At 66.5% G+C, this 21,564-nt stretch overlaps 1 protein-coding gene across 1 annotated transcript; it reads left to right on the plus strand.

Annotated features, from left to right (window-relative positions):
* Nucleotides 1-10,572: 10,572 nt before the first annotated feature.
* On the plus strand, nt 10,573-18,509 carry LOC104264976 (zinc finger protein 777-like). Its single transcript, XM_059818458.1, has 8 exons — nt 10,573-10,596; nt 11,462-11,758; nt 12,040-12,166; nt 13,192-13,293; nt 13,327-13,413; nt 14,497-14,685; nt 15,449-15,562; nt 16,590-18,509. Exons 1-8 carry the CDS (start codon nt 10,573-10,575, stop codon nt 17,702-17,704), a joined length of 2,055 nt encoding a protein of 684 aa, XP_059674441.1. The 3' UTR covers nt 17,705-18,509.
* The last annotated feature ends 3,055 nt before the right edge of the window (nt 18,510-21,564 follow it).

Raw genomic sequence — 21,564 nt, forward strand, 5'->3', positions numbered from 1 at the left:
TTTTCCATGACGTTGTGTGAGTTGTTCTCTCAGTTTATCCTCTCTTTAATTCCCCTCGCTGGTGGTCCTCTATTCTGCCTGTAGCATTCGCATCCCAGCGCTGGCGAGCGCAGAGCAGTTTTTTGGGGAGCTCAGGACTCCCCTGGCACCTGGAGCTGCTCCAAGACCCCGGTTGTTTGATGCACGGGATCGCAGATGGGATGAAGAGGTGGGCAGAGGAAGAGGAGGAGCCCCAAGACACCAGTTTTGGGGAGACGTTTCCTCCAACCCATCTCAACCCAACTTTTGGGGTAGCAGAGGGGTCTCTGCCCCGTCCCTTGTCCAGAAGCGATGGCGCTGCCCGCACCTGCCCGTCCCTCCGGCCCCACCAAGGTCCCTCGCTCTTCCCCGGCATCCTGCGGTGACAGCTCGCTCCGATTGACCACGGTGGGCAGCCGGACGCCGGGCTGGGTGCCCCAGAGCCGCCTCCGCCGCTGACATCAGGGGCCAAGGTCCAGGCAGGGGAGCGCGCAGCGGCACCGGGATAGCCTGAGCCAGGCGGCCGTGCCCCCGCGCAGCGCCATGAGGCTGTGGCTGCTCTGTGGCTTCGCTGCTGCCGTGGCCCTCGTGGCTGTGGCCGGAGCCAACCATGGCAACTCGAAGAAGGTCGCACGGGGGAGAGAGGTTGGTCATGGGCGGAGGGGGGTTAATGCCGGGAATAACGGAGCCAGGACAGGGGAGACTGTGGGGAGGGCACCACAGGGAGGGGGAGACCTCCCCTGGCATGGCATGGCACGGCATGGCACGGCTCTGGCACCGCGGGAAGCAAACCTTGTCCCCAGGGGACACCAGCTGCTCCGTCGCGAGCACCCTGCACCGAGCCGCCATACGGGGACAGGCCAAATCCCGGGAGAGCAACTTTTCCATCCTCCCTATTCCCTGTGCCGCTCCGAGTGCTGGTAGAGCTGAGGACGGGCTTGGCGCACCGAGGTCCGGCCACCCCCGAGGGCCGACGCTGCGGTAAGGCTGCGCTCTGCCAGTGTCCCAGGGGCCGCGTGCTCTGCCAGGGCCCCTCTTGCAGCCGCCGCGCTTGCACAATCGGCAAACATTTCATCGGGGGGCGGCGAGGGGCTGAGGAGGAGGAGGAGGAGGGAGGCGGTGGCGGATGCGGGTGGTCCAGACGCTGCGAGGGGGAATGGGTGCTGCAGCACGAAACGGTGGCTTCACTGCGCCGACAGAAAGCCGGGGAGAGGTCGGGGGTAGGGAAGGACACAACCCAAAACACGGCCAAGGACGAGGTGCCTGAGCAGGGATGGGCTGGGGGGAGCTGGGGAGGGCCTGGGCACGGCCGCAATCCTGTCCGCATCGCGGGTGGCAGCAAAGGGAGTGAGCCGGCCATTTCCCCCTCATCTCCCTCTCCCTGGGGTGCTCCCTGCCCGCACCTCCCTGCCAACTCTCCTACCACCCAGCCCAGGCTTGGGGGCACTTGCACAGGCGACAAAGGGACCCTGCGCGGCAGCGGGCTGCGGCAGAGCCGGTAACGACCCTTCTCTCCACAGGGGACAAGTGGCGGGGGCCGACGCCAGCCCCACAGACCCTGCTCGGGGTGCTTCTCCGTCCTGAGCGAGGTGAGCTGGCAGCGCCGGGCTGCAGCCACACCGCACCGCTGAGGTGGCCGCCGCGGGGGCCAGGGGAAGCGGTGTGCGGGGAGAGGAGGAAGCCCGGTGCTGCCGACTCCTCGGTGTCACCCCAATGGTGTCCGACGGCCCCGCAGCACCAGCTGCTCCTGCACCTGCATCTCTCCCCACAGGAGTCGCGGTCGATGTCCTGGCACACCAGCGAGGACGATGAGGTTCAGCCAGGCAGGCGGGTGCGTACGGAGCCAGCGGCGGAGGGTGGAAGGTCTGGAGGTGCTGCAACGCGCCAGGCAGTGCCGGCTCCTGGCCCCGGAGCTGCTGGGGGGGTCACCCACCCAGCCTTGCGCCCAGGCAGCCCCCGGCCGCGTGTGCCCGCTGGGACAGGCTGGCCCCAGGCCTCCCCATCGCCCGGGGCTCGGTGTGACGCTGTGCTCGCTCCCGCAGGAGAGAGCCAGGAGGGAGGACAAGGAATCAGGCCAGACCGCCAGACACCCCGGCAGCGTCCTGCTGCCGCAAAAGGTAATGGCAGAGCCCGGGATCCCCAGTCCCCTCCACTGGGCAGCAGCAAGACCTGGGGATGGGGACCCCGGCCATCGCGGGGACCCCCCCAGCAGACCCCGCTGTGTCTTGCAGGAGGTGCCAAGCGTCTGGACGGCGCGGCGAGGAGCGGTGCTGGTGGCTGGGCACAGCCCTGTGCCGGGAGAGAACCGGGGGCCTGGCCGCCCCCAGGCTATGCCGTGGGGCCCGCCTGCCCCCTCCCAGCCCTGAGGCAGCCGGGGGTCCTGGCCCCCCCCTCCCAGGGCACAAGCGAGCCTACGCCCATCCAGCTCAGCCCCACTGTCCCCCCCATGCACCCCCAAAGTGCTTCTTGGGGCAGCTCCCCCCTCGCTTTGCCAAGCCACCAAATAAAGCCAACGAGCCGGAGGGAGTGGGTGCGTTTGGGGGGGGGGAACACCCGGTGGGTGACCCTCTGATGGGGCAACGCTGGCGCTGGGGATGCTGCGCCCACACCAGCCCAGGTCCCGCGCCACCCAGGGTGTAGTGCCCGTCCCGGGCACCTCTCCTCTCTGGGGATCCCCTCATCGGTGCAGCCCGAGCTCGTGCCCCACCGGCGTTGGCATGCACGGCTGCAAACACAGACGCACGCACACGCAGCGCCCCGGGGACCCCCCCGGCGCGGGGACAGGGTGGCACCGGGATGATCCCCTCCCGCTCAGCCTCCGCTCACATCCCTCCTTCCCCCTGGCCGGCGCTGCCCGCAGCCGAACCAGCCCCTGCCATCCTGCCCAGCACCCCCAAAACCGGCGGCGAGGCGGGGTGGAACGGGAGGGTGCGGGGACAGCCCGGCACCATGCGTGGCACCCGGCCAGCGGCGCGCCGGCCTCCGCAGGTTTCTTGCCTCGGCTGGGTGGACAAGGACAGGGAGTCCCAGGCCCTGCCTAATTACCGTTAATGAAGATAATAACCAGACGCAAAACGGGTGCAGCTGCACCGGTTGATGAGCGACCAGGCAACGGCGGCAACCGGGACTTTGCAGCTGATCGGGCTGTAACGGGTGGGGTGCTGGGGGGGACGTGCAGGGGCAGGGGAGCTCTGTGTGTCCTGTCCGTGTGTCTCTGGGACACGAGCTCAGCTTTGGGGCTGATTGAACCCGCAACGGGGAAGGCGGCAGCCGCGTCCCCCAGCTGGGGCAGAGACCCCGGGTCCCCGGGCACCAGGCTGGGCTCCAGTGGCCGGGATGGAGGGTCCTGGCTGGGGCAACTGGGGTCACTGGTTTCTGACATCCCTTACAGACTATACTGGGCACTACTGGTCTGTACTGGGCTCCAACAGCCAGGCAGGAGGGTCCTGGCTGGGGCTGCTGGAGGCAGCAGCTCCTGACATCCCTTAAGAGCAGCCATGGGGCCGTTGGCTCCGACCCATCCCATCCCCCACCATGGGCAGCCGTGGGGTGCAGCATGGTGGTGGCAGCGGCGGTCACCACGTCACTCGGCAGCGAGGGCTCGGTGCTGACATGCCATGCAGCACCGGGGGCCATGCGGTGCGCTCGGTGCCTGCACAGGGCTGGCAGCGACTCGGCGGTGCTTGCAGCCCCTCTCCTGCCTCGGCCCCACGAGCACCGCCCCACGGCATGGCGGCGATGGGCTGCCCGAGCCAAGAAGCTGCCTGGCACGGGAGGTGGGACGCGTCAGGGTCTGTCCGCTCCAACAAGCGTCGCGTGCCCCGGCGGAGAACGCGGCACGGGCAGGTTTGCTGCCAGTGGGGAGGGTCCGAGCTGCGGGACCCCCGCGGTTGCGGGCAGCAGCCTGCTCAGCCCATCCCCTGCCCTGTACCCCAGGGACAGGCGCGGCTGAGCTGTGTGGCACTTCCCAGCCCTCCCCAGTGCCCACCGGGGCCACCGGCCACAGAGGAGATGGCGGCAGCATCACCATCACTGGTTTAATGCAGGCGTTGGGGTGGGGGGGACACCCACAGGGACTGGGGGGGTCGGAGGGGGCTGAGCGCTACAGCAGTGAGCGTAGGGCGCAGGTGGCCCCCCGGGAAGGTTGGGCTCTGTCATGCGGCCAGGACTGGGGCTGGTTCCTCCAGCGTGGCCAGCGAGACAGCTCAGCCACCCCCCTCCCCACCCGGGGCCGGATCCTGCCACGAGCAGCCCCTCTACCTGGGCTCCAGGATGGCGCCACGGAGACGCTGAGGTGCGGGAAGCCGCGAGGACTCAGCGCTGCGCAGGAGCCAACGCGGCGCTGGGACTGGCTGCGGTGGGGAGAAGGATCCGGCGCCCTCGGGCCAGGCTCAGTCACGGCCCCACGGAGCCTCGGCCATGGCCGGCGGTGGGGCAGCGGGTGCCACAGCGCAGCTCGAAAGCCGTCCAGGCGCAGCGGCCGTGAGGGTGTCCCACCGTCAGGGAGGACAGGCAGCAGGGACGATGGCGAGGCGGGTGCCAGCCCAGCTGGGGGGCTCGGGGTGCCGGCGGGCCGCCCGCAGCACCGCCAGCTTGTCGGCGAAGCGGAGCAGGCTGAAGAGCAGCGGCCGTGCTGGGGCAGCAGGGCCACGCAGCCGACGGGCGCTCTCGATCTGCAGCGGAGCAGGGACCGGCGGCAGGCCCAGCACCGCCGGCAGCGTGGTCTGCGGGAAGCCAATGGCATCGGAACCCTCCACCCGCTCAGGCAGCCCCAGCAGCCGCAGGCGGTTACGCCAAGAGCGGGTCTCCAGCGCCTGGCGCTGCCCCTCCAGGTGCCGGATCGTGTGGTGGAGGCGCCGGCGGCCATGGATGAGGGCAGCCATTTCCCGCGCCCGGCCCCGCTCCAGCCGGCTGCGCGTGCCCCACACCTCCCGGCACACCGAGCGCGGGTCATGGCACAGCTGCTCCAGCTCCTCCACCAGGACGGTTCCGCATGCCCGGCCCACCTCTGCCCGCAGGTCCTGGCCCTCGGCGGGGGGCTCTCGTGGGGCCAGGGGGGTCCCCCCAGCGTGCCTCTTCTGGGGCGAGCTCACCCCGCCACAGCTGCCGGGACGCGTGCCGGAGCCCAGTGGGGACGCGGCACCCGCCAGCCCTGCTGCAAGCCCGAGGGTGGGAGCTCAGCCTGTGCCCCGGTGCCGCCAGCCCCCTCCCACACCACCCCCCAGCCCGGCCCCGGCCCCCCGGTACCTTCTGCGGAGGGTCTCTTGGTCACCATCCCCATGGCGGGGGAACGGGCGAGTGGCCGCATGCTGCCGGCAGGGCGGGCGTCCCCCGGCGCGGTGGTGCCACATGCCCCCAATGCTGGGGTCCCGGCGAGGCTGCTGGGGTGCACCGCCAGCACCAGTGCCCCTGGGAAGTGGCACAGACACCCCGTCAGTGGGGGCAGCCCCCGGAAACCCTGTCCCCGGGTGCTGGCACAGGGCCCCGTGGGTGTCCCCAGCCCCGGGGGACGAGGAGCCGCCGTGCCGGCCGGGGCCCAGACGTCGCTCTGCTCTGTGCCACAGGCCATGCGGGAGAGGGGACATGCAGCCATGGGGTCATCCCTGCCTGGCGCCACGGCCCGGTGCTGCCGGCACCACACACCCCGGCACAGCCATTCCCACTGCGCAGCCCCAGCTCCGGCACTGTGTCCCGCAGGACTGCCCGGGACCCCCTGAGACTCCCCGGGATCCCTGTGAGACCTCACCAGCCGGCGGCACGGGGCTGCAGCAGAGCCCACCGTTCTGGCCCTGGCCCCAGCCGGCAGCCCAGGGCGCTGCCTCCCCGGCGGTGCTGCTGCCGGAGGAGATGCCGTCCACGGAGCCAGGGCAGCCGGCACCATCCCCAGATTGCGGGCAGCGGCGGGCAGCGGCTGCCGGTGACTCGGCTGGCGAGGGGCCTGCGGGGCACACACAGGGCAAGAGCTGACGGGACCCGGCTCATCCCACCCCCGTGCCCAAGACCCCCTGGCACAGCCCTGGAGCCGCAGTGAGTGGGTGCATGCCCGGCACCCACCCCTGCTTGGTGGGCTCGGCACCAGCACCCCGAGTGCTGCCACCACCCCAGGGTGCAGAGCACATCCCTGGCACCCACCCACGAGGGACACGGGGTGGTACCTGAACCCCAGCGAGCGCAGGGTCCAGCAGCTCCATCCCACTGCCTCTGCAGGGACCGGTGCCAAGCCCTGCTGCGCCATGCCGTGCCACGCTCTGCCATGCCATGCTGTGCCGTGCTGCAAGGTGCCATGTCTTGCTGTGCCACGCTGCGTCACACCGTGCCACACCATACCATGCTGTGCCGTGGTGCGTGCACAGTACCATGCCATGCTGTGCCGTGGCATGCGCTCGATACCGTGCCATGCCTTGCCATGCCAAGGCGCAGGCACAATGCCGTACCGTGCTGTGCCACACCTCTGAGCGAGCGTCTCCCGGGCAGAGACTGACGACCACCGGGCTCTCCCCGCTGCCTCTCCCCGGGGGCGCGGGACCCGCTCGCCAGGGGCCCAGGGGGGGCAGGGGGAGCGGACCCCCTCACCGCCAGCTCCCCCAGGCTGCGGAGCGGGCAGCTCTCCGCCGGTGCCTGCCTTTTAACTGCAAAAGCAAATTCCAGTCCTCGACCCCACCCCGAGCAGCCGGGCATCCCCGGACGCAGCCGGGAGCAGGGGGACACCCAGATCCCTGGTACCAAACACCCGCACCCCCTCGCCCCCGTGTCAGGGTCCCCAGCCCCGTGGCTCACCCACTGTATGCACCATCCCCGGCTTCACCGCGAGGCTCCACCAGCCCCCGGCACCGGGGTCCCTGACGGTGCTGCCGGTGCCGGCGTGGGCTGCAAGGCGGCTTCACCTCCAGCACCCTCATGCCACCGTGCACCGGCAGGCACCAAGGCAGAGTCCCCGTGTCGCTGGTGCCCGGCAGGGCAGGACCGGGCTCTCGCCCACCCGGCACAGCCCCGGTGCTTACCGCTTGCGCCCGTCCTCTTGGAGCCCGCTGCCGCTTTCCTGCTGCTGGAGGCACGCGGCTCTGCGCCAGCCTTGGGGCCACCGAAGAGAAACTCGGGGATCTCCTTCACCAGCCGCACCAGGGCGCCGAGGGCCGGGCTGCTGGGGGGCCCTGGGGACAGGGGAGGTGGGGGCGCCGGGAAGGGCAGCCCCCCCAGCCGCTGCACCCCGAGGTCTCCCTGGCCGGAGAAGCGGGACCCCTGTGGTCCCCCCACTCTGGCTGGGACGAGCACCGGGGCAGGGCCCTACCGAGGGAGGCCAGCAGCCGGGACGTCCCCTCCGTCACCTCCCGGTGCAGCTCCCGCTGCCATTCCTCCAGCAGCTCCCACTCCTCCGCCGAGAACTGGACCGCCACGTCCTCGAATGTCACCGGCGCCTGCGGGGACGCGACCGGGGGGTCCCTGCCCACCTCCTGCCAGGGCAGCAGAGCCGGGAATAAACCACACGTGTCTGTGGGGCACGGGGATGCGCTTGCTGACGCTGCGGGGACACGCCGTGGGGCTGAGGAGCAGAGCTGGCCTGCCAGGGGAGACGGCGAGCAGAAGCCAGCGGGTGCCGGGGACAGGACGAAGCCACCATCCCCAGGAGCACCCGGAGCGCCCGAGCCCCTCGCAGAGCCGTGCCGGGTGGCGGCAGGACCCCCAGCCGGGCCCAGCGGGTGCGAGCGGCCGCGCCGGGCTCCGGGGCTGGCACATGGCTGGGAAAGGGCGTGCTGCTGCGCCCGTCCCACGCGGGCATGGAGGCGAAGGCATCCCGGCACGCTTGCCGGCACGCTTGCCGGCAGGTCCCTGTGCGCTTCACGCTCCGTCGGGGAGGACAGGAGATAACCCGCCCTGACACCCCGGGATTCGCCCGACCTTTCCCTCCCCGCGCCGGCTGGGCGGGGGCCCGACGCCACACGCGATGGTCGTTGCCGGCTCCGTGCCACCGTGCCCGTCCCGCTGACATCAACCGTGCAGGGATTTGCCAAGACAACGCTGCGTTGAGCAGCGCCGGAGGGAGACGGTTCGCAGCCCCCCTGCGGCGTCGGCCCCTGTGCTGCTCCCAGCTCCCCTCCCAAGGGACGGGGACACCCCCTCCCCGCGTCCTCCGAGCGGGAGGTGTGCGCGGCCACGGGCGAAGCCGGGCTTTGCCACCGGCCCCCCCGGCAGCTCGCCCCTCCAGCGTGGCAAAACCAGGCTCAGCCCACGCACCGACTATTCACGTGGGGGTGCTTAAACCCCTCCGGCCCGGGGAGGGGACCCCTCGGGGGGGCCGGGGGTCCCCTGGAGCTCCTTGGGTCCATGTGGGGACAGACCTGACGGCCACCAGCTCTGCCACACACCCCGGCCCTCGCCCTGCGCCGAGCAGGGGGGGTGAGGACCAGCCCCCAGATCACAGCGGCCCCCCCAAGTCCGGGGCTGCCCCCCCTCTTTGCTCGCCCGAGGTGGGGGCCAGCCCGGCAGCACCCAGCGTCCCGGGGGAGCGTTTGGGCCCCGCTCCTCGGGGGGCCCCGCTCCCGCCGTGCCCAGGGCCACCCCGGTGGGACGGACGGTGACCCCCGGGACGGGCAGCCACAGGCAGAGCCAGCAGCGCCCCAGCCCCACGCCGCTGGGCGGGCCCCCTCCCTAAACTGCTCCGGGGGTGCTCCCCTCCCCGGTGCTCTCCCCCTCCCTGGTGCTCCCCCTCCCCGGTGCTCTCCCCCTCCCCGGTGCTCTCTCCCGTCCCTGGTGCTCTTCCCCTCCCCGGTGCTCTCCCCCTCCCCGGTGCTCTTCCCCTCCCCGGTGCTCCCCCCCCGTCCCATTGCTCCCCCGTCCTGGTGCTCTCCCCCTCCCCGGTGCTCTCCCCTTCCCCGGTGCTCCCCCGTCCCGGTGCTCTTCCCCTCCCCGGTGCTCCCCCCCGTCCCGGTGCTCCCCCCCTCCCCGGTGCTCCCCCGTCCCGGTGCTCCCCTGTCCCGGTGCTCTCCCCCTCCCCGGTGCTCTCCCCCTCCCCGGTGCTCCCCCGTCCCCGGTGCTCTTCCCCTCCCCGGTGCTCCCCCCCCCCGTCCCGGTGCTCCCCCCCTCCCCGGTGCTCTCCCCCATCCCCGGTGCTCCCCCCCTCCCCGGTGCTCTCCCCCTCCCCGGTGCTCCCCCCCTCCCCGGTGCTCTCCCCCATCCCCGGTGCTCTCCCCCATCCCCGGTGCTCCCCCTCCCCGGTGCTCCCCCCCTCCCCGGTGCTCCCCCATCCCCGGTGCTCCCCCGTCCCCGGTGCTCTTCCCCTCCCCGGTGCTCTCCCCCTCCCTGGTGCTCCCCCATCCCCGTTGCTCTCCCCCCTCCCCGCTGCTCCCCCGTCCCGCCGCTCCCCCGGTCCAACCTGCCGAGGCGCGGCCATGGCGGGGTCCCGCGGGTCCGGTGCCCGCTCCGGGGCGGCGGACAGCGGCAGAGCAGCCCCGGTCCCTCTTCCCGGCGGAGCAGGGCTGGAGCCGCCGCCCGCCCCCCCGCCCGGCTCGGAGCGGCACCCCGGCGCCCGGCAGCCCCCGCCGGTGCTCCCGCTCCGCCCGCGGCGGGGCAGAGCCCGTGCCCCTGCCCCTGCCCGTGCCGGTGCCGGTGCCGGTGCCGGTGGGGGGGCTCAGCCCGAGCCCGGGCAAAGCCCCCGGCCCGGGGGGTCCGTGCGGAGGGGTGGGGGTCCCGCGGGGCTGTGGGCTACGGGGGCACCGGGGGGGTCGGTACGGGGGGTCCGGCGGGGGCTGCGGGGCTGGGCTCGGTGGCACCGGGGGGGCCGGGACATCCAGTGGGGTGCGGGGGGTCGGTGGCAGCGGGGAAGTCTATGGGGTCGGGGGGTCGGTGGCACTGCGGCTCCCGGGGGAGTCTGTGGGGTGCGGGGGGTGGGTGCCACCGCGGTACCGGGACAGTCTATGGGGCGCGGGGGTCGGTGGCAGCGGGGAAGTCTATGGGGTCGGGGGGTCGGTGGCACTGCGGCTCCCGGGGGAGTCTATGGGGTGCGGGGGGTGGGTGCCACCGCGGTACCGGGACAGTCTATGGGGCGCGGGGGTCGGTGGCACCGGGGAAGTCTATGGGGTCGGGGGGTCGGTGGCACTGCGGCTCCCGGGGGAGTCTATGGGGTGCGGGGGGTGGGTGCCACCGCGGTACCGGGACAGTCTATGGGGCGCGGGGGTCGGTGGCACCGGGGAAGTCTATGGGGTCGGGGGGTCGGTGGCACTGCGGCTCCCGAGGGAGTCTATGGGGTGCGGGGGGTGGGTGCCACCGCGGTACCGGGACAGTCTATGGGGCGCGGGGGTCGGTGGCACCGGGCGGTCTGGGATCGGTGGCACCGGGACCCCGGGACAGCCTATGGGGTCCGGAGCAGTCTATGGGTCCGGGCGTGGGTGGCACCGGGGTCGCCCGCCCCGCCCCGGGGTCACGGCCCCGCCCCGCCTCCTCCCGACCGCCAGGGGGCGCCCCACCCTCCGCCAGGCCCCGCCCCTGCAGGCGGCGCCTCCTGGCGGCCCGGCGGGCGCCGCTGCCGCAGGGCGCGGGGGGCCGGTGGTGGCGGCGGCCATGTCCCGCCGGGGCCCCGCTCAGGTGAGGGCCGCGCCGGGCCGGGCGGGGCCGGGACAGGGCCCGGAGAGCGCAGGGCCCCGCCGGCCGGGCCTGCCCGGGCCCAGCGCCAGTACGGGCCCCGCCGGCCGCGGAGCCCGCGGCCCCACAGCCCGGGGGAGCCGGGGGGACCCCAGGGGTGCGGGTTCAGGGGGATGGGGGGGATCCCCCCGGCGTGCCGGTCCCGGCGGATGGGGGCCTGGGAGGGGGGGCCCGGAGGAGTGCCGCTCCCGGGGAAAGCGGGGCTGGGGATCCCCCCCAGGGGTGCTGGTCCTGGGGTTGGGGGTCCCCTTGGGGTGCTGGTCCTGGGGGATGGGGGGCTGGGGGTCCCCTTGGGGTGCTGGTCCTGGGGGATGGGGGGCTGGGGGGTCCCCTTGGGGTGCTGGTCCTGGGGGATGGGGGGCTGGGGGGTCCCCTTAGGGTGCTGGTCCTGGGGGATGGGGGGCTGGGGGTCCCCTTGGGGTGCTGGTCCTGGGGGCTGGGGGGCTGGGGGTCCCCTTGGGGTGCTGGTCCTGGGGGATGGGGGTCTGGGGGGTCCCCTTGGGGTGCTGGTCCTGGGGGATGGGGGTCTGGGGGTTCCCCTTGGGGTGCTGGTCCTGGGGGATGGGGGGCTGGGGGGTCCCCTTGGGGTGCTGGTCCTGGGGGATGTGGGTCTGGGGGGTCCCCTTGGGGTGCCGGTCCTGGGGGAGGGAGGAGGGGGCAGCCAGGGTCTGGTGGGTCCCCTGGGGGATGTGGGGTCTGGGGGGTTCCCTTGGGGGGGCCCACAAGCGGGTCCCTGGGCCCCGACCATCCTTTGGCCCGGGCCAGGGCCTCCCCCCCCACTGCCCATCACCTCTCGCCTCCCCCCCAGGACTCGGGCACCCCCCGGCGCAAGGCGGTGCAGGCCATGGGGCCGCGGGCCGCGGCGGGGCAGGCGGAGGCCCAGCAGCTGCAGGAGCTGCGGAGCCGGACGGAGAGGGCCGAGCGGAGGCTGTTGGCCTGCGAGAACCTGGTCGGGGAGCTGGGCAGCAACCTGGCCACCCTGGGCAGCCTCCTGCAGGGCTACGGGCACCTCCAGCAGCGGCTGGACAACGTGGAGAACCTCCTGAAAAATCGGAATTTCTGGATCCTGCGGCTGCCCCCCGGCTCCCGAGGCGAAGTCCCCAAGGTAACGGCATCCGGGCTGGCACCTGGAAGCACCAGTGCCACCGCCGTGGCTGTGGAGGGGGTTTAGGCAATGCCAGAGCGATCTTAGCAGTGGGCTCGGGTGGCTGAGCACCTGCGAGCCCCGGGCTTGCCGCTCACAAGCCCTGATCTGGCCAGGCACGCTTTGCTCTCTGCCTGCCCTGAGCTCCGGCAACCAAAGCCAAGCGCTCACTTGCACGTGCGTGGTTTCCCCTTGTCTAACCGCATCAGAAGTCACCAAGCGCGTCATACTTGTGATTCCAGGTACCCGTCACGTTCGATGACGTTTCAGTGTACTTCAACGAGCAGGAGTGGGAGAGACTGGACCGCTGGCAGAAGGACCTGTACAGGGCTGTGATGAGGGGGAACTACGAGACGCTGATCTCCCTGGGTAAGGCACAGGGTTTGCGCCTCCGGATGAGCTTCTCTTGCGGGTAGGCTGGTCCGCTTCCCACCGCGGCCCCACTGATGGTCTGGTTCGGTGGGGCTGGACGCCTGTAGCTAGCAGAACCTCTCCTGGGCAGTCAGACCCACGCGTTTTTCCTCCTTCCTGCTTGTAAAGCGATAAACAATGTAAGAGAGATCTGTGGTAAATAATAGTAGCGATAGTAATACAAGCAGTATCAATTATAAAAAGTACCCACATGAGATGCTCTTCCTAATGAGTGGGTAAGTGGATTCCAGGGTCAGGGAACCATTGTGATCTTCCAGGGCAATTCAGGAATTCTCGGGGTCAAGTTTAATAACTCCATCTTGAACTAGTTCTTGTTTTCTGTCTTAGTTATGTAAAATGACAGGGACGTTTCCATGTACCTCGGTAAAGAACTGACTTAATTGTGCTCGGTCTTTCTAAGGGCGCCCAGCATCTTCTTGGACGATTTGGGCTGTAAGATATTCCCCGCCAAAAGCCGTTTCTTGGGCATGACTAGTAACGTGCTGGCCTGTACTGCTACCGAAGTTGAGGCTTCGCTTTTCTCAACAGTATTTGGTAGAAAGGGAACAAACCTGTTCCTCTCGTGGTCCATGTGACACAGACGCCTCTACAGAGCGGGAAGTTTTCTGTCCCTACTCCAGAACGATGGCTCAGAAGAGATGCTCTTCAAATCACTGCTAAAGTTGAAATGGGAGGAAAACGTTAAAGACAAAGCCTTTTCCTCTCCTTTAAGATTTTAGTTCATGTTCTGCTATTTAGATTCTCTCTGTACTTGAGCCACAGCTGTGCTCACGGGTGGATCCTGCCGCAGGGCCAAGAGAGCAGCACCACCTTTCCCGTTAGAGCATGGATCATTTCTTTGTGTCTGTCTGCGCTGCCTGCTAGCTCTGGGGTGAGGGAGAGAGGGGTCGCTCTGAGAGTTCGACAGAATAAAGGTGCAGCCAGTTCCTAATAAACCACCCTGTCCTCTGCCCCATGAGCAGACTACGCCGTGTCCAAGCCTGACATCCTCTCCCGGATCGAGAGGGGTGAAGAGCTCTGCATCAAAGACGGCCAGGAGCCCCTGCTGACACGTATCGGAGACGGTCAGGAGCTCCCGCAGGCGTGTACCAGAGAAGGTCAGGAGCCCCCGCAGACACCAGAAGAGACAGACCCGATGGAAGAGGCTTTGGGAGAAGATGAAGTCCCCATGGAAGCTGACACAGGTAAGTTAGGTGGGTACCAGGAGGAGGTGGCAGTTCCTGTCTCAGCTTTGTCAGGAGGTGTCCCAGCAGCGTCTTTGTTAGAAATGAACTGCTCTGAGGGTCTGTTGACTGTATTGACTAAACCTCCACGGAGTACCTTGAATCTTTCTTCCAAGAGGAACGTTTATGCTTGGTCAGATGAATCCCATGGAGCAAACCAGACAAAGCCTGTCAGGAGGGGCTGGGATGGAGTCTGGAGCGGTGGGACAGACCTCTTGCGACTCCTTCCAGTCCTGTTTCTGTGCAGTTCGGCACTCCTTCTTCACCTGGTTGCATGCATGAGCCCTAGGGCTTCCAAAGGCACTCCTGCTTGCCTTGGTGAGAGAGGAGACGCGGTGGGAAGGGAGGAACCTGGGAACCTGCAGTGGGAGGAAGAGGAGGCTGGAGCGGCTCTGCTAGTGCTAGGGGAGGAGAGGCGGTCAGGAGAGCCTTGGGGCAGGGCATGGGAGAGTTGGAAAAATCAATTGTTAAGAGTGCGAAGGCTGGGCAAGAAGGTGGGAGACGCTGGAAAGGGATGGGCAGACCCTGACAGAGCCAAGAGAAGGAGAAATGTGTGGGCAGAGCTGTGATCGAGAGCTCTTTCCTGCAGGGCTGAGGAGCTGGGGACTAAAGAAGCCCCCGGAGAGGCCGGGTGAGTGCTAGCGGGGGGCAGAGGGCAGGGCAGGCTCTGTCCTTTGGCGGATGTTTCCCAGAAGCTATACAAGCCCTGAGGGTGTGTTTGGGGGTTGGTTTGTCAAGCAGTCCTGGGAAGAGAGGAAAAAGATGTTACACAGAGGCTGCCCCTCGCCTTTGAGATTTTAGTTCATGTTCTGCTATTTAGATTCTCTCTGTACTTGAGCCACAGCTGTGCTCACGGGTGGATCCTGCCGCAGGGCCAAGAGAGCAGCACCACCTTTCCCGTTAGAGCATGGATCATTTCTTTGTGTCTGTCTGCGCTGCCTGCTAGCTCTGGGGTGAGGGAGAGAGGGGTCGCTCTGAGAGTTCGACAGAATAAAGGTGCAGCCAGTTCCTAATAAACCACCCTGTCCTCTGCCCCGTGAGCAGAACACGCCGTGTCCAAGCCTGACGTCCCCTCCCGGATCGAGAGGGGTGAAGAGCTCTGCATCAAAGACGGCCAGGAGCCCCCACAGACAGGCGTCCGGGATGGCCAGGAGCCCCCGCAGACACCAAAAGAGATGGACCAGAAGGAAGAGGCTTTGGGAGAAGATAAAGTCCCCATGGAAGCTGGCACAGGTAGGTTACATGGGTGCCAGGAGGACTTGCTTCCCCGGGCCATTCCTGTCCCAGTTTTCTCAGGAGGTCTCCCAGCAGTGTCTGTGGGAGAGGGCACGGCAAGTCACCGTGCTTAAGAGGAGCATCGCCAGGGAAAAGCGGAAGTGGAAGCCTTGGGGTCCGTTGTCAAGGTGCTGCCAGGGAAAATGGAAGGGGATCGAGGGCCTGAACACAAGGCGATACGGGAATACTACCTGTAGAGTTGGTGGGGAGGGTTTAGGAGGGATGAGGCTGCTCTGCAGAGGTGACAGCACGCGGCACCTTTCCTCCCAGCCCTCCTTCTGCTTTTGGTCCTTGTGCGCGGCTTCACTCCAGTTCCTTCTAAAGCCTCACGTGCTTTCCATAGAATCATAGATCACTGACGCTGGAAAAGACCTTTTAAGATCAAGTCCAACCATAAACCTAACACTGCCAAGTATGCCACTAAACCATGTCTCTAAGTGCCACGTCTACACATCTCTTAAAGACCCCAGGGATGTTGACTCAATCGCTTCCCTGGGCAGCCTGTTCCAGTGCTTGACAACCCTTTTGGTGAAGGAATTTTTCCTAATATCCAATGTATACTATACCTCCCCTGGCACAACATGTCATGGCTTCTCGAGCCGCAGCTTTCTCTGGCTCTTCTGCACATTTCCAACACATCTCTGATCAGCGTCACACTAAAGCAGGAAGATGTGAGCTCTCCACAGGTGTTTAAAATTGCTCTTCTTTCCTCTGCAAACAGAACTCCCCATCCTGGTGATGAATGTCATGTCCCTGAGTGCGCAAAAAGAGGAGCAGCGCAGGAAACGTCAGCCTGAGACAGAGATGGAAGAGGACCCAGCTGAGTCCAGTGCTGGTGAGTAACCCTGTGCAGGGGAGACGTGGGGTCCTGCAGGCAGGAAGAAGCTCCCAACTCGCTAACGTGCTTCAAATGGGGAGGGAGAAGAAAGTTTCGGGCCTCTCTTTTATCACCAAGCAAGGGAGGGAGCTGGTGTTGGGCGTTTCAGCCCTATCACCTTTGAGGAAAAAGCAATAGTCCAGTTGGGGTTCCTTCTATCAGAAATTGGGGTTCCTTCTATCAGAAATTGGGGGACAGCTGGTAGCAGTAGCATGCTTCCTTCCTCCAGCTCTGCTGCATTATGGTAGAGCTGGCCTTGAGCTCGGGTTGCCTAATGCTTCCCGTGGCACGGCCCTCTTCTCCGTGCCAGAAACAGAGGGAGCAGGGGGTGTAGGAAGGGGGGGCGGCTGTCTGCAGACACCCTCTGTTCTGATCCCGAAGCTTTGCCAAGCTAACGCGCAGAGCAGTTTCCTCTTCCCGGGACTCGGAACCTGTCTCTGGCACTGGTGCGCGGAGTTAAACAGCACGGGTTCTGGGCATGGCTTACGCCGGCTGAATGGCCTGGCTGCAGGGCTGGCTGCAGCGCGGGTGCGGAGAGTTCGCCACAGCCCTCGGCACTGCACAGCCCTCATGGGAGCCGGTTTGCCTGCAATGTTTGGAGTTTGCTGGCAGTCCTAAGCTCAACAGAAGTGAAGAGCCTGAAGTACTCTTCAATGATCTTTTTTCCTGGTACGTCTCGTGGCCGTCGTTGGTGTCATGGTTTTAGAGGTGGATCCTTTTGTGCCGCCGGCCCTGATGGCGCTGCAGCAGACCACGGCCTGGTTCTTCCTGGGAGCAAGAGATCTGCCCCCCCAGACCACGTTGGGTTCCTTAGGGCGTGCGGGCAGGACGCTGTGGTGGCACCTCCACCTTTCCAAACCGTGTTCTCAGATTTGTTGGTAGCTGCTTTATTGGTAAAAGCTGGCTCGGTGCTCTGGGACTTAACCACAACCTGGGTTTGTCCTGGGAAGTGTGAATGACCAATGGCTGTATTGTTCCGTTTCAGAGGAAGGCTTTTTAATGGAAAATGAAATGGCGCGTGAAGGGGCTTCTCCTGAAAACGTCAAGTTGAAGGAAGAGAAGCCCGAGGTGTTGCCAGAGGTTTCTGCACCCTCTCCTGGCCCGGAGATCCAGAAGTGCCCCAAAAGCGAGCAGGCCAAAGCCAAGAGCAAGAAGAAGCCGAGCAGGTGCGCGAGCAGCAGCCTGCTGATGGGCAACTGTCGGCGCGGCTACGTGCGCGAGTGGTCGCACCCTTGCACCGAGTGCGGGAAGCGTTTCCGTCTGAAAATCAACCTCATCATCCACCAGCGGAGCCACGCCAAAGAGGGGCCCTACGAATGCACGATGTGCGAGATCAGCTTTGCGGACAAACGCCACCTGGACCTTCACCAGAGCATCCACATAAAAGACAGGGCCTTTGGGGCCAAGGTCTGGGGGAACGTCCACCCAGAGCTGAGGATCCGGCCGAGGAGGAAGTTCTGCGGGCCTTTCTGTGGAGGTGCCCACAGCCCGGGCAAAGGGACGTACGCTGGGGGAACCTGGCTGGGCCAGCCCAAGGAGGAGCTGGACCGAGGGAGCCTGTCCAGCGCGTGTTTCTCCCGAAAGCAGAGTCCTAAGTCTCGTAGGAAGTCCGTGCTGAAATGCAGTCTTTGCAAAAAGAGTCTCTCTTGCACCTTTTCCCTTCAGCGGCACCTGCAAACCCACACGCAGGACAGGCCGTATTGCTGCGCCGCCTGCAAGAAATGCTTCACCCGCAAAACTCACCTCTTGCGCCACGAGAAAATACACGACCGCCAGAAAGCCCTGGCTGCACTCCAACAGCCCGCGACGGCCCAGCCCGCGACCGTCGCGCCAGCGCCCCGGCAGCCCCAGCCGCAAGGAGCCCCGGAGGCACCCGCGGGCGGGAGCGTTCCTCACTCACCAGCCCAGGCATCCGAGAGAAACGTTAGCCCTGCGGCCACCGCAGCCAAAGCGGTTCCAGCAAACGTGCTCCTCATCGGTCCTGCAGAACTCGGACCCCCAGACAAGAAGTGCCACATCGACAGCTGGGGTGGGAGAGCCAGCCAGCCTGTGGTTAGACTAGGAAATAGGGCAGCAGTTTCGGGGGTGACGGAGAAATGACAACAGGAGAGATCCGAACTGCTGGTGTCCCTGGAGAGAAACTTGTCTGAGCATTGATTTTGCACATGGTGGGGTTGTGAACCATCTGTCCGCTGGATTTTAGGAGCTTTCCTGAATTGTCGAAGGAATCAAAAGCTTGGATACCACTACAGAAAGCAAATTAGAGAAGCCTCCAGTGATCCAAAATGCTTTACCATTCCTCAGACTCTCGTGTCTGCTGGCTGATGCGTACAGTTTTCCCAAGCTGACCTTCCTGGGAGATTACCAGGTATGTCTCCTGCAGCCCAGTGAGAGGAATTGCAAACAGCAGCTGAGCTCACTCATTACTCGATGCTGGAGCTGACCCCTTGCATTTGGAGATACACGGTGAAGAGGACGGAGAGAAGGGAATCAAGCTGGCGAGCCAGGCGGGATTCCCAAGGAGCTCTTCACTTCACTGACAAAGTTTGTTGACCAAGACACTGGATGAAGAGAGCATGGCATCTCTGAGACCCCATCGCGTCCTGGCCAGGCTTGTCTAATAACCCACCGTGGTGAGGAAATCTGCTGACCCCTCGATCAGGTGGGGAACACCTGAGCGTTGCGTTGGAAGATACGTGGAACAAATCAAACAACAATATTTTCTGCTTGCGAGGGTGCTGCGGCCGTTTGAGGTCCCAGCGGCACTCCTTCCTTCAACAAGGCCAGCTCACGAGAGCCAGAAACACCCGCGAGAGTTAATTCCCTCAGGACCAGCCTGCACAGATGGAGAGTCACTTTAGAAATACTTGACGGGTAAAATTACCGCTGCGCTGCAGCAGCAGTCCACGCGAGGACCCCTCCTTGGGGCTCGGGTGTGTCGGCTGCTGCTCGCTGCCGCTGGCTCTTGCACAGGAGCAGCCCCTCCGCTCGCCCCGCTGAGGAAGGAAGCCCCCGTTCTTCGAACTGCAGGTCATCTCCTTTAGTCATGTGCGACATCCCACCGTTACTAATCCTATGGAAGACTAGTTCTGCTAGCTACCTCAAACATCTTGTGGAGTGAGACTTGCCCAGAGGCCGACGGGTAACTGGTGCCCGGTAAGCGATGAAAGCCAGGCCAGGTCGGGCTCCGGTGTCCCCAGAAATCACTCAAACGTCGCGTGTCCGCGGCCGGAGCCCTGCGTGCGTCACGTGTGCTGCTGGGAAACACGAATCATGTACGGAGAGAGGAAATCGGTCCTGGTGGCATCGCTGTGCAGACCAAATGGAGCAGCTGTTAGGACTCTTTGAGTTTAGTTTTCTGGGGTATTTTTTTTTTTCGTTGTTGGATGTAATTATTTGACATCACTAAGTCTCTGTCCTTCTCCAGGCAGGGAGTGTGTGGAACCAGTTTGCTTATCAGATTTTTCATTCCTGGCCACTCACGAGGTCTGGTGGGCTGCAGCGGAGGCTGCTGCGGGCAGCGTGCTTTGGGCACCGAGGAAATGCCCGTGCCGCATCCCGGTGTAATCCTCGGTGCCAAGTGGTGCCCGGCCACCTCCCTGCGCCACGGGAGGGACAGCAGTGTCAGAGCTGCTCCTTGGGGACTCAGGCGACGTCCCACTGCTTCTCTGGGCCATTTCTCACTCGATTCCCGTCCCCCGGGATTGCGGAGTGTGCCTGGACTGTAGCGTTAGCCATGAGGGGGTGACGGTGGCAGACAGGTTGGCCCCGTGTCCCCACAGGGACGGCGCTGCCTGCTGCCGAGCCCTGTGAGATACAGGGGTGGTTGATGCCTTATGGTCGCGCGGTGAGAGCGGGTCGGGCAGAGAGCAGTGCTTCACCGCGGCACAGCAGCGCCGGCTGTACCCACTGACCTGCTTATCCCTGCCCAGGTAGAGATCCCAGTGACCCCCAGCTGGTCCCAGTGACACAGGGGATGAGTCCGCTGGTATGACGGTATTGCCGGTGGGCAATACCTCCAAGGCCAGCGTGGGTGGTGCGGAGGGGCTGGCCTCTCCCTCAAGCCGACTGCCCTGACCGGGGCGTTTCTTCTAAAGCTGTTGTGACTGGGACCAGCGTTTCCTATGAACTCCCAGATCCCTTTCTCAGGCTATGGAATCAATAAAGTATTTGTCTGTACATCTGCCTGCTTTGGGGGGGCTGAGCTGGCACCCTCGTGCACTGCCCGTGACGGAGTAACCTCCATCGGCCCAGGCAGAGCGAGGCAAAGGGCAGCTCCAGCCTGGGGGGGCCCAGGGGGAGGTCAGTGCCGGCAGCTCCCTCACCCCCTTCTGCCAAGACCCCGGGGCACGTCCCAAGGGTGAACGTGTGGGGAAGGCAGGGGACTGTCACCCGCCATTGCGGCTGGGCGGGGAGGGCCCCGAGAGCGGGGCTGTGCCTGGGGCAGCTGCACCATGAGGCCCCCCAGCCTCCCGCAGAGCCGGGGCTCGGCCTCCGTGTCGCTCTGAGGAGCCCCCGAGCCACCTCTGTGGCCACACAGGGCCATGCAGGGAGACGCTCTGGCCCTTCGCCGCCATCCCGGGCCTTGCTGCACACCTCCCAGTATATCCCAGTCCCTTGCACTGGGCCTGGCACCCTGGTGTGCACCCCAGGGCCGGGCAGAGGGGCAGGATCCTCCCCCCGGCAGCCGCAGCGCTCTGCCCGGGGCAGCCCAGGCCACCGGGGCCCCCCCAGCTCCCGCGCTCGCTGGGCTGCGCTGCCTGCACGTGACATGGCCGCCGAAGCTGCGGCGGTGCCCTCAGTGGATATGGCCGCCACGACCTCAGCCCATGGCAGCAGCCATGCTGCGTGAGGGTGGAGCTGCAGGTAGGGGTGTCCTGGGGATGCTGTCACCCACCGCTGTCCCCAGCATGTCCCCTGGGATGTCACCGTTACCCTGGGTGCCCCCAGGGCGTCTCCCAGGATTGTCACCCACGCACCCCAGGGATGTCATCGTCACCCCCGGCCGGGGGCCCCCCGGGGCAAAGCGAGGGGACCCGAGCACTGCCTGCGCCCTGGGGTGCTGCTGCCTGCAAGTGCTGTCCCCGGGGCTGCGGCGGTTCAACCGGTGGCCTCGGGCTGCTGGGCGCTGCAGAGCCGTGCTGGGCCATCCCATGCGGGGACGAACACCGCGGGCGCAGGGGGCTGAGCCCTGGGGACACCCCGACCCCGGGGCCTGACGCTGCCCCGCGCCAGCCCAGCCCCACCGCGGTGGTTGCCACAGGGGGACCGTGGCCAGGAAGGTCGAGCCCTCGGCAGGCAGGAGGGTGAGCGGCCAAGGGGACCGGGGAAGGACAGGCGATGGGGTGGCCCTGACCGCCACGGGCAGGAGGCAGGTAGCACTCTCCTACCAATGCGCTCTCGGCGCTGCCAGGGAGTCCCATGGGGCTCAGATCCCGCAGAGTGGGGCTGCGAGTGGCAGCTCCACATTCCTGCAGAGCGGCTCCGCATTCCCATCAGGCGGCTCCGCATTGCCGTGGGGTGGCTCCGTGTTCCTCCCCTCATGGCCAAGAAGGCAGCCGCCCCCATCCATCTCCTCCCCGGACCCGGCATGCAGTCCAGGACCCCATCGCATTCAGGTTTCTGGCTTGCATTAATTGCAAGGACTCATCCCGAGGGTGCCTGATACCACCCAGCCGGGCTGGGGTGAGGGCCAGGCTCTCCCCCCCGCCAGAGCAAAGCACCTCGTGCCATCGCAGGCAATGGGAAGCGTTGGGGATGTGGGGCGGCTTCCCGTGGTGTGCCAAGCGGTAGCTGCACGCCTGACTGCACCCACGGGAGAGGCATACGTTGTAACTCACAGGGGCCGCGTACCCACAGCTCCCTTTGCCGGGTGGAGGCGGCGCGGTGCCAGCCGCCTGAACCTGCCCCTCGCCAGCACCCCAGAGCACAAAAGGAGACCACGTCAGCCCAGTCTTTTA

This window comes from Gavia stellata, chromosome 6, assembly GCF_030936135.1.
Source record: "Gavia stellata isolate bGavSte3 chromosome 6, bGavSte3.hap2, whole genome shotgun sequence".
NCBI classification, from domain to species: domain Eukaryota; kingdom Metazoa; phylum Chordata; class Aves; order Gaviiformes; family Gaviidae; genus Gavia; species Gavia stellata.